Source organism: Arvicola amphibius, chromosome 7 (genome assembly GCF_903992535.2).
Source record: "Arvicola amphibius chromosome 7, mArvAmp1.2, whole genome shotgun sequence".
NCBI classification, from domain to species: domain Eukaryota; kingdom Metazoa; phylum Chordata; class Mammalia; order Rodentia; family Cricetidae; genus Arvicola; species Arvicola amphibius.
In genome coordinates, this window is record NC_052053.1 from 35,653,842 (window position 1) to 35,666,492 (window position 12,651).

Sequence of the window (12,651 nt, forward strand, 5' to 3'; positions counted from 1 at the left end):
TGTGTTAATTTCTAATTTAGAAATTTTATTTGCACTTTAACTTGACTTTAGTTTCATTTTTATGTTCCACAAAAAGTGAATGAAATTGTAGCATTTTAATTATACATTATTAAACATCTCAGCAATTTTAATTCCATTTTTCACCTAGTTTTGCTTAGGCACCTTTTTTCATATAGGACCTAATGTATAGTAAAAGAAGTGTGTATTTCTTATATTTGCCATGAAATATTTTCAAATTACTTAGAATACTTTTACAAGCTTACTAATTTATGAAATCTAATTATTTTTAGGAAAATAAAAAGGCATATAGGTTATAAGCATTCATATATAATAAATTGGAAAAATAATAAACATTGGCTGTAGTTAAAACAATGCCATCTCAATATACATGCCCGTAGTTAAAAGCCAAAATTGTTCTGCCTCTCTTTGCTTCCTTGTTTTAAAACTAAGATCTCTGCCTTGGAAAGGTAAGGAGAGTATCTTAAACCCTTGAAATGACTGGGTAGGATTGATTCATAGCATCTCTTAAATGTTTCAGCAAAACTGCTTTTTCTGTCCTCCTGGGAGAATTGACTCTGCAAATTGATATCATGATGTGTTGGGTGCTCACAGTAATGGCGGTCACAATAACTGGCCCTCCAGATATAGAATTGCCCTAAATGAACTTTGCTATTATATGTTTTTTAAAAGGTTAAATATGATATTCTATAGAAAACCTTGATTCGTCATCATAGGCTTCATTGTCTTTGAATAAGGAAAAGGAGGCGCAGATCCAGTTAAGCAAGGACAGAAAGACTGTGTTAAGAATTTTTACTATTTAAGGCACTTTATCACATAATCACACCATTTGTTTCTGATTGGACTTTTACTTGAATGTTTTCCAAAGATCAGCTATAAGTAATACGCTTGTGCAGTTACACTTATGTAACAGTTTATCTTCTCATGCTTCTATGCACAAAAAAAAAAAAAAACTCTAAGAGAAAAAAAAAAGCCTAGATATTTATCTAGGATAACTGCTTTAAATTTCACAGGCAGAAGTGTGACTGTGTTGGCGCATTATGAATGGTAGCTTTGGTATTGAAAAGTCCCCTCATTTGCTCATGGCATTTACAATTAGTAAATTAAAATGATTGTATCATATTAACAGTGGCACAACTAAAGTTTATAGTAGTCCTCTGAGGGCCGTGGAGGAGACAAAGCAGCTGTTGCTGTTTGTTTATGCAACTCAGCAACATATGAGCGCTGGTCCCTCAATGGCGCTCGGCGGGTTGGGCTCCGCTTGATCTTTGAAGGTTGCTGCTGTTTGAACAAACCTCCCTGTGTCCCATGTAACACCATCTGTCTCACTAGGAATGTGGGAATATTCAGCACACCCTAGCAGTTGTCATACCGTTTTCCGTGCTGTCTTTTTTTTTTCTTTTCTTTTCTTTTTTTTTCTTTTTTTTTTTTTTTTTTTTTTTTGCAAAAGGCTTTTGTGTCATTGCTGCAGAAAAAGGCTAGCCTCCTACCTTGAGCATCCAGAGTGGATGACTGTATTTTTTTTTAAACCTGAAATTCCACTGCTGTTGCCCTTCTTCCCCCCCCCCCCCCCAACTCGCCTTGTTCAGAAAGGTCAGCTATGCTTGATTGTATCTGTGCAGCCTCTAACTTGTCTTTCAGCAAACTTTTCTTCTTTCGGTCCTTGCACACAACTAAAAAAGAAAATGAAAAGTCGTTGAAGTCCTTCCTACTGTCTTGTGATAAAACAGCCCAAGCAGCTCTAACCCAAGATGTTGTCTCTAATTTGATAATGAATCAAGTCTGATAGGCAGTACCTAAGAAGAACGATGTTAGCATGGCCTAGTGCACCATGGATGGAATATTTAAATAGGCATACCAAGTTATTTATAGTCAAAGGGTTTTTTGGTTTTTTTTTTTTTTAATTCGGGGGGATTTTTTTGTAAACTTCTTTAAATTTCAGTTTGATTTAGTGTAAGATATACTTTTACTTAGATACAGAAAACTCGAAAAATTTGTTTTAAGTGTGGGTTTAAAAAAGTTTTTTTTCATAATTTTCAGGAAACTATTTCCACCCCCCCCCCAAAAAGATAGCAGCATTTGAAGGAGTATTTAGGTTTTTAGATTAGTATTTAGGTTTTAGATTCTGCAGCAGACACGAAGATCCGTGAATAGAGCCACAACTGTACTTGAGAAGCATTTTAGGCAAGGGATGACAGGCATGGTTGTCAAGCAAGCGTCAGGTGCACACGCAAAGCACTTTTTAAACAAAAGTTCCCGTTTTATTACCAGCATTATCACTTTTATTGCAAACTCTGAAAGACAGAGCAGATAAATAAGCATGCACTCAGACCTCTTGGCCTGCTCTGAAAGAGAGGCCTTGTGAAGATTCCTGACAATCTCCTTTGTGCTCCCTGAACAAAAATGATGGCCGTCTTTCTCCTTCCGCAGCACCAAATGCTAACCCAAGGAGCAGGTAACCGCAAGTTCAAATGCACGGAGTGCGGCAAGGCCTTCAAGTACAAGCACCACCTGAAGGAACACCTAAGAATTCACAGTGGTGAGTAGCGAGGCCGCTCACACTCATGCTTGCATTCCTTCCAATTAGAGAAGGGTTGGAAGGCTATTTAAATGTTCACAGTCCTGGGTCAAGCGTTTTTGGGCTGACCCATTTATCTCAAAAGCTCTGTCGCCTTGGAGAGTCTTGGGGTACCACTGTAAATGTTTATCCTTCTTACAAGAGCTTTGATTTTTCGGAGGGGTGGCAAATCTAGAGATTTTTGCCAAACTGGATGTCTTTGACATGGAGATATCTGAACTGTGATTTCTGAAGCATATTCATAAATGATACCTAAATGTAAACAAGAAAACGTGAGAGAAAATTGGACAAGTGCTGTATATGCTCAACATTTCTTGACTCCCGATAGCCGTACATCATAAACCCACATCGCACCACTGAGATTTCTGCTTCAGACGTCGCTTGATAGCTCTGCCAAGCATTTTATTACCAAATTGGATGCTATTCAAAGAACTAGTTGAATTGGTAGAATCAATGGAACCTCCACAGAGTTGATTAAAGCCATGGCTACACTTCCCCTTTAAATACTGTGACATCTTTATTGCGCTATTGACCACACATTAATCTGACACTCTGTTTAAATAGGAGGCTGCCAATGGCCTGACAAGATTTGGGATCCTAGCTGAAAAAGGCATAGATAGCCTTCACCTTTCCCAGCCTACAGCTTGAATTATGTCCGCCCAGGGTAGAGAAAGTCCAGATATAGTATGGTCGCATAACCCTGACTTAAGAATCTAGAATGTAGGGTCCACCCCCTTCCCCTGGATTCATCTCATTTGGTCCCACACATTCTTGTCTTGGCAGACTTCACTTGTTACCGACCCAAAGGAATCTAATGCTAATTTTCATTATCATTTTAGGTGAAAAACCTTATGAATGCCCAAACTGCAAGAAACGCTTCTCCCATTCTGGTTCCTACAGTTCACACATCAGCAGCAAGAAATGCATTGGTTTAATCTCAGTAAATGGCCGCATGAGAAACAATATCAAGACGGGTTCTTCCCCAAATTCTGTTTCTTCTTCTCCCACTAACTCAGCCATTACTCAGTTGAGGAACAAGTTGGAAAATGGAAAACCACTTAGCATGTCTGAGCAGACAGGCTTACTCAAGATTAAGACAGAACCACTAGACTTCAATGACTATAAAGTTCTTATGGCAACGCATGGGTTTAGTGGCACTAGTTCCTTTATGAATGGCAGCCTCGGAGCCACCAGCCCTTTAGGTGTGCACCCGTCTGCTCAGAGTCCAATGCAGCACTTAGGTGTAGGGATGGAGGCCCCTCTCCTGGGATTTCCCACTATGAATAGTAATTTGAGTGAGGTACAAAAGGTTCTACAGATCGTGGACAATACGGTTTCCAGGCAAAAGATGGACTGCAAGACTGAAGAAATTTCGAAGTTGAAAGGTTATCACATGAAGGATCCATGTTCTCAGTCAGAAGAGCAAGGAGTTACTTCTCCCAATATCCCGCCTGTTGGTCTTCCAGTAGTGAGTCATAATGGTGCCACTAAAAGTATTATTGACTATACCTTAGAAAAAGTTAATGAAGCCAAAGCTTGCCTGCAGAGCTTGACTACTGACTCAAGGAGACAGATCAGCAACATAAAGAAAGAGAAGCTGCGTACTTTAATCGATTTGGTCACCGACGATAAAATGATTGAGAACCACAGCATATCCACTCCGTTTTCCTGCCAGTTCTGTAAAGAAAGCTTCCCAGGCCCCATTCCCCTGCATCAGCATGAGCGCTACCTGTGCAAAATGAATGAAGAGATCAAGGCAGTCCTGCAGCCTCATGAAAACATAGTCCCCAACAAAGGCGGAGTGTTTGTGGATAATAAAGCCCTCCTCTTGTCATCTGTACTTTCTGAGAAAGGACTGACAAGCCCCATCAACCCGTACAAGGACCACATGTCTGTACTCAAAGCGTACTACGCTATGAACATGGAGCCCAACTCTGACGAGCTGCTGAAAATCTCCATCGCTGTGGGCCTTCCTCAGGAATTTGTGAAGGAATGGTTTGAGCAGAGAAAAGTCTACCAGTATTCAAATCCCAGGTCACCGTCACTGGAAAGGACCTCCAAGCCGTTAGCTCCCAACAGTAACCCCCCCACAAAAGACTCTTTATTACCCAGGTCTCCTGTAAAACCCATGGACTCCATAACGTCACCATCTATAGCAGAACTCCACAACAGTGTTACGAATTGCGATCCTCCTCTCAGGCTACCAAAACCTTCCCATTTTACCAATATTAAAGCAGTTGATAAACTGGACCACTCGAGGAGCAATACTCCTTCTCCTTTAAATCTTTCCTCCACATCTTCTAAAAACTCCCACAGTAGCTCATACACTCCAAATAGCTTCTCTTCCGAGGAGCTGCAGGCTGAGCCTTTGGACCTGTCATTACCAAAACAAATGAGAGAACCCAAAAGTATTATTGCCACAAAGAACAAAACAAAAGCGACTAGCATAAATTTAGACCACAACAGTGTTTCTTCATCCTCTGAAAATTCAGATGAACCTCTCAATTTGACTTTTATCAAGAAGGAGTTTTCAAATTCGAATAATCTGGACAACAAAAGCACTAACCCTGTGTTCGGCATGAACCCGTTTAGTGCCAAGCCTTTATACACAGCTCTCCCACCGCAAAGCGCTTTTCCGCCTGCCTCTTTCATGCCGCCTGTCCAGACCAGCATCCCCGGGCTACGACCATACCCAGGGCTGGATCAGATGAGCTTCCTACCACATATGGCCTATACCTACCCCACGGGAGCAGCTACCTTTGCTGACATGCAGCAGAGGAGGAAATACCAGCGGAAACAAGGATTTCAGGTAATGGGATGTGTCTTTCTACTCCGAACAAAGGTGATTTTAAAAAGTGTGGTCTTGCTGGTATAATCCCCAAGCTGTGATCCCCAGCCTGTTCAGTACAAACAGAGATCACCTAGATGATACACAAGGTGGGGGAAAAACACTCAGTGAAAGACAAATTCAGAAATAGGAAAGTCTTTCTAACATGAACTTCCAACTCTGAGCTACCAAAGCCATTGGCTGAAAAGATAGTTTGGGTGTTGTTTTTGTTTTTTGTTTTTTTGTTTTTGTTTTTTTCCAGGAACCTTAGGCAAGAAGATTGCTAGTTCGAGGCCAGGGAAACAGAGCAGGAGTCTGTTTCCAAAATAAAACAAAGTAAAACAAGTGATGAATTCTGTGGAGAATTACATGTCGATGATACTCAGTAGACTTACCCAGATGCTTGGAACTAAACTTCTAGTCACATGCTTTGGGAGATGTACATAACTCAGAGGAATTACATATTTAAATTTTAATATGCACTTTGTTTTTATACAGAATAGTTCATTTTGAAGAGTATTTTAAAAATATTTTACATGTTAACAGGCCTTCTTTCCCATTTTTCATATTATCAAATAATTGATAGGTGGTTGAATGTGAAAACAAGCGTTGTGTTGGCATTATCGTATATAATCCCTGGTTGCAAAATAGGAGTCAAAGTGGCAGTGCGTGGCTGTAACAGCTGTCCAGCATTCCAGTTTACAGCACATCTGCCTTCTTTGTAAATGCGTTTAAGCCTACTTAATCTTCTCTAGTATTAATTAGTGCAAATACAGTCAAAGAAAACTGAACTGTGGGCTAGCAAATGGAAATGTATGTTATCATGCAGGGTTGCACTCCTTTGGACCAAGACAAAATAAATATCAAGAAAGTTAATAATTTACTGATTCACATTCATTATTGCTCAACGCTGAAGGCTGTTTTAACATAGATAGAACATTGATAAAAAGTGTTATTAATATTCCCTATTTCAAATTAGAAAATTAAATATAAAAATATAGCTTAGGGCTTTTAGTTGGTAGACATACATTTAAATAGATTGTATAATAATAATAATATTTTGTACCTAAATATAAAATTCAATTAAAATGAGGTTTCTACAGCTACCAATCATTTCTGAAGTAAAGTACACTGGAAAATATAGCAATTCTGATATTTAATGTTCACTTGTGGATAGTCCCTGGTATTTACAAAAATGGAAGATATAAGAAAACTCTTTTTTTCCCATCTCTGTCAAAGAAGGTTTATGCTTTTGTCGAAAAGTGAGACCTTATATATTCTTCAGGAAAAAAATAAAAGATTTTAGTCATAAGATAGATTGACATGTAGCATTTTTGAGGTTCTCCTGATGTCAGCCTATGCATAGTTGTTTGGTGTAAACACGAAGGAAAGAGACTGTGTTGAACTATGTGATTATATCACAGGGAGAATTGCTTGACGGGGCACAAGACTACATGTCAGGCCTAGATGACATGACAGACTCCGATTCCTGTCTGTCTCGAAAGAAGATAAAGAAGACAGAAAGTGGCATGTACGCATGTGACTTATGTGACAAGACATTCCAGAAAAGCAGTTCCCTTCTGCGACATAAATACGAACACACAGGTATGAGCGACTTTGACTAGCTAGCTAGAGCTCTCCGGCCTGCTGTACATATCATAATATTTAATGAGTACACTTTTGCGACATAAGATGTAGCATATGCTGATATCTTCAACAAGAAAGAAGTAATGCTTTTGCGTAACTCAGCAGGACTTCTGTGTTGCCTGTTTATTGGATTATTCATGTGTTTATGAGTGTGCTTGTCTTCCTAACTTCCAAGTTATCTGTAAAACAAATTTACATATCATGTCAAAGAAATATTTCAATGCCCAGGGTAATGAAATGGCATGACAAGAGCTAATTATTGAAAGTATCTTCAAATTCTTAAGCTATGATGAATTTATATATGTGTACAAATCTTATAATAAATCTGGTCAGTGATATATTAGTGTAATCATCCAAACATCAAGTAAGCCATGGTTTGGGGTGACTTCGTATGGTTTCCATAGATTGGCCACTTTTGAATCAATTATGTGTTATTTCCATAAAAGAAAAGCAAGAGGCCAAATGAACTACTGAAACTGAATCTTCCTGTAATTGAAAGACTAAAATAATATTTCTCCCACTCATGTGTCATTAATCAGCAACAGTTACAAAGTGAAGGGCTCCTTATGACTAAAGAGGTGGTGCATTACTTTTTCTTAAAAGTGCCATCATGTAAAAAATATTTTCCACAAGCCAAGATCAGCTCTGCAGCTCTGCTGTAGGACTCCATCCCTGTTCCCTCTCTCCTCCCCATCCCCCTGTCCTGAACGAGGCAACCTAGCCTCACCCTGACCCTAACCCCTTCCCAGGTTTTTTCCTCTAGAGCTATGGCAAGCTGTATTAGCTCTGGGTGTGAGAGGAGGGTATCAAGTCTTATTCAAAATATTAGAAAAGAGAAAAGGAGTAAGGAAATGTAGGAAAACTTCTTCCTTTAAACAAGGGCAAAAATAGCATTAATTTGTGTGGGGGGAAGTAGTAAGGGTGCAAAGGAGAAAAGGTGGTGCTGGATTTTAGCCACCTGCAGATACGGTACACATTCTGATAGTGAAGGATACCCTGGAAAACACAAGGACTCCGAATCTTACTTGTCATGTATGTGTTGGAGGTAGCACACGTGACCAGACTCCAGCTGAGCACGGGGGGAAGTTGTCATCTGCTGGACAACTAACGCTGAGGACACTCTGTGATGAGACCCAAGCTTCTAACAGCTGTGCTCTTCACCCAACCAGTTTAGCTCCTTTTCCTCCAGTCGTGATCCCTGTGGCTATTATTTTAAAAGGTTAATTAATGATACTTGCAAAACACCCCAAATTGATTAGCAAATCTACACAGATTTTATACTTAAGCAATATATTTGAGACATCAAAATTTGCCTACACTGTTCATCTATTATACTTTCTTTAATTCTGAGTCTTATTTGAGTATTTACAGAGTAAAAAATTATTTTCATGCCTAAATTTACTTTAATTTTAATCAACCTCAAATATATTTTGTATTTCATTATTCAGCTACAATAGGCACATCCCTGAAGGCATCTTTCCCTCTCTGATTGGTCTTATTATATGACCATATGCAAACTCTATCATTTACTAAATGGTGAGTGTAAAACTTTTATTTTAGTGAGGGCTGTCATACATATTGACATCTTGTCAATATATTTATCTCCTATAAATATGCTAGTCCATAAACTTCATAGGTGTTCAGCTAGTTGAGAGACCCAAAAGTTGACAAACACAAAAACATATATATTTGATTTTTTTCTAAAAAAGTTCATTATTTTAAAAGTAAAATATTCTGGTCCTTTAAGATGAGAGATCTGCTGCCTAGAAACATTGCCTAGCAACAGGATGCGAACCATCCAATGGTTTCTCTAAACTGGTGATCAGTTATCCTCCTGTTGGCATACTAGCTTGTCAAGTTTCCAATATGTTAACTTTTTGGTCTCTTGACCAAACATCTCACGACATTACTACTGTCATTGTGTTAGGTTCCATCCAAACAAAATTCTTCATGAAACGTGTCAGTATGATGTATGTGTAAATTTAGTTTACTTTCTTCTAACTGGGCCCCATAAGCCTTTTATTTGTTTATATTAAGATCTAGTAATATTTTTAAATGAACTAATATGAATATTATAGAGAGAACTGTCTTGACTCTAAGGCTGGGCAATGAAGTTGAATTGTGATTTGGTTATTACATGTTGATTATAAATGTGTCATTGATAAAGTATGTTTGTTATCTGTCTATAGAATTGTTTAAATTAAGAAGAATATTAGTGTCTATTTATTCTTGGGATTTTGTGCTCTTTTGCCTCAATCTATCTATTTCCTAGGCAGATACCAAAGTCATACTGCTTAATTCTCTTGCCAATGGCTTATTGCTTGCTTGTTTGCTTGGTTTTATTTATTTGTTTTTGTGGGAGGGGGTACCCTGGATAGTACAGAGAAGGTAATACTATGTACATGTTATCTTCAATTGGAATAATTGTCACGAACAATGGCTGAAATAAAAGATCTGAACCTTCTGGTAGGCACTGTCAAGGACTCATTTGTACTGCACCTAAATTTTAATCTGACACTTGCTGAGGGCTTTCTCTGTTGAGACATTGTGGTTGGTACTTTCAAATCAATCACCCCTATTTATAAAAGAGATAAAAATCTTTCTAGTTTTGAGTAGACAGAATCTAAATTTTAAATAATTTTAATTTAAGTAATCTGGTCAATTTTGTTCCTTAGTCAGACGGCAACTTTTCCTGCCACAAACCTTCTCTTTGTTATTAGCTTTACTATTCGTTCTAACTGCCAGATGATCATGAACCTAGATAATAGTTAAAAAAAAATTGTCCCCAAATGTTTTGGTTAACTTAATAACAATTTGAGCGTTTTTATGAATCTTGTTCATATAGAAATTTGTTTCTAGAACATTTTGATTTGAGTCAGGTGGACTAATCAAACAAATTAGAATGAAATAAATTCCCAAGTTAGCTTCTATTTTAGGTTGAATTTATTAAATACTTGCTACTGATGTTCTCAAAATTAGTAGAATTTTTAGTGCAAGGTAAGTGTCAAAGCTCTCAGCCACACCCCACTTTTGTCCTCTGCACGGCGTCACAGTTGAGCCCCTTTTCCTTGAATTTTGTCAGGTTTATGATACAGAGTGAAGCAGTCCGATTACAAGCACAGTGCCTATTATCAAATGAATTCTTTGAAAGTTGGCTGCCTGTCTTCATAACATCCATCTCCCAAGCATTCCTAAAAGGTCTGCAAGTCTGTATTGGAGGATGGTTGCTTTCTGTCCAGATGCTGCTCTGGTTTTCCGTGTTTAGAAAATCAAAAGCTCTACTGGCTTAAAGATCATTCAAAAAGTTTCCCTCCATGAACGACCTAACTCACCACCTTTGGTCCTGAGATGATGAGACAGTAATATCAAAAAGACATCATAGGACAGTTTTGTTCATGCATGCTTTAACAACTAAAGCAACAAGAACATTTTATGTGTTGTTTATCTCCACTTGAACTTATTTTTTTTTTGTATATACCCTGCTCTTTGATGCATGCATCTTGCTTAGAATTTAGGAAATGGTTGAATATGTACTAATGGATAAGAGTTTAGTGATTCGACCCTAATGACCTTTCACAATCAAGTCCTTGTGCTAAGCACTTTACATATCCTCTCCATATTCTATCTATGTCCAGTCCTCAGGCTAAGTCCCCGAATGACTTTGCTTTATCTGCAAAGACCCTGATTCTCAAAGCAGTTGACATACCTGAGACTGTACCACAGACTGTCCTAAAAGACGGATTTCAGTGAACCTCCATAGCTCACCACCCTTATTGAGCACTATACCATTCTGCCTCTATGGCATGACTGTTACTCCTACTAATGTTTTACCTTTCTCCCAGTAACATCGGTACTTTAAATCTACACATACAAACAAACAAAAAAACAAACAAGACCAAAATTGGACCATAGAAGCTTGAACAGTTCTTGAAATGTTACCAAAAAAAAAAAAAAAAAAAAAAAGAATAAAATACTCCTAAGGTTTACTCAAATACATTTCTATCTCCTATTGCTATCTACCCGGATTTCTACTACTCTACCAGAATGTTCTATCATCCAGCTTACCTCATCTGAAACATTTCCCCAAACTTAAAGAATGGTTCTTCTATGTCTTAAATTAAACTTATTATCTTTGGGCTATTAGCTGCCTTGCAATAGATTAATATAATGCCGTCTGCATTTCCCCAATTGGTGAGCCTAACAAATTCTTTTTTTAAACATTTTTTATTGTTTTTATTGAATTATACATTTTTCTCCACACCCTTCCCTTTCTTCTCTCTTCCCCCTCCTCTCCCCCATGACCCCCATGCTACCAATTTACTCAGAAGATCTTGTCTTTTTCTCCTTCCTATGCATCTTATGGATAAAAAAACCAAAACAAATAAACAAAAAATTCCTACTTAAATATTGTGCCTTCCCATATCACTCATCACTAAATTTCTATTGGATGTTCCAGTAAAAGGAAGACCATCAATGCAACGACATATAGCCGTTCTACTGCATTTTCTAAGTAGTGGCATGCCCTGGAGGCGTTCAATAACATTATTAAAGATATTTGATTACTAATTGAGACTGTATGTCACCATATAACTGAATACCTGAAGTGGGCGGAATGGGCTCCTAATCTTATAATATGACACTTAGCAAATGAGAATGGGGTTACATCTACTAATGCTGGTGTTCTAATTTAATTAGCCCAAATGAGCATTCGTAGCCGGAAACAGAAGCACCTAGCTTCGCGTACGTTAGAATGGTACATCATGCTCCCCGCCACACATTTGACTTTAACTCTGGAGCATCAGGTTGATAATTTTTTTTGTCAGTTCTATTTTGGAAATAAAGCTTTAAGTATGACAGCTATGGAAGGTGTTGAAGGCGTTCCAGTGCTATTTGTGGCCTGGAATCAACCAGATGTGTTTAGGCTTGGCAGTGGTTTCAAGTTCCAAACACTGGTTAGAAACTGCCTGGAATGTGAAAGGAAGTACGGCATTCTCTAACTGGAGTATTTTAACACTCAACAAGTGGTTGACATCTCATGGAAAACTCTAGAGGGAAAACACTATTTGGAACTAGTTCAGACCCATGAGATACATCTTTCTAGTTCGTATTTCAGACGGTTTCTTCTCAAAGCTTTGTTCTTAGAATCCCACTGGGAAGACACAGTCTTCTTACCTCTACTGTGTTCTTTCCTAACTTGACAGTTTGCTCCCAGTTAAGACCTAAAGCCCACTTTCGAAGCAGCTCCCTCACGATGCAACCCACAAAACCAGCGATGATGCCATCTTTCTTGCTCTTGTGCAAGTCCTTGCTTTAAAAAAACGTAAGGAAGAAAAGAGTTGCCTGGTGGTAGCGATAAGTTGTAGGCCACTAGAAATGTCTCCTTTCACCGGACAGTTTTCAGTTTATTGAAACAGTAACAAAGTTTCCATTTCTGAGTTTCCCTTCAGCAGCTATTTAGTTGGTTAAAAAAAAATGCGTTCCTCAACAAGACTTTTAGGAAGTCAGATTATGAAATGAAAAGGAACCATGTTAAGCAGCTTGGGTGAGAAGGGTGCGTAGATCTTTCAGACATAATCCGATA

At 38.2% G+C, this 12,651-nt stretch overlaps 1 protein-coding gene across 2 annotated transcripts in view; it reads left to right on the forward strand.

The window, feature by feature from the left end:
* Zeb2 (zinc finger E-box binding homeobox 2) overlaps positions 1-12,651 on the forward strand; it is a 127,522-nt gene that overhangs the window by 112,758 nt on the left and 2,113 nt on the right. For both annotated transcript variants that reach the window (XM_038336311.1, XM_038336313.1), the window contains exons 7-9: positions 2,449-2,557; positions 3,436-5,405; positions 6,848-7,028. In XM_038336311.1, the coding sequence (XP_038192239.1) occupies positions 2,449-2,557; positions 3,436-5,405; positions 6,848-7,028 (2,260 nt within the window). The remainder of the gene's footprint in view (positions 1-2,448; positions 2,558-3,435; positions 5,406-6,847; positions 7,029-12,651) is intronic.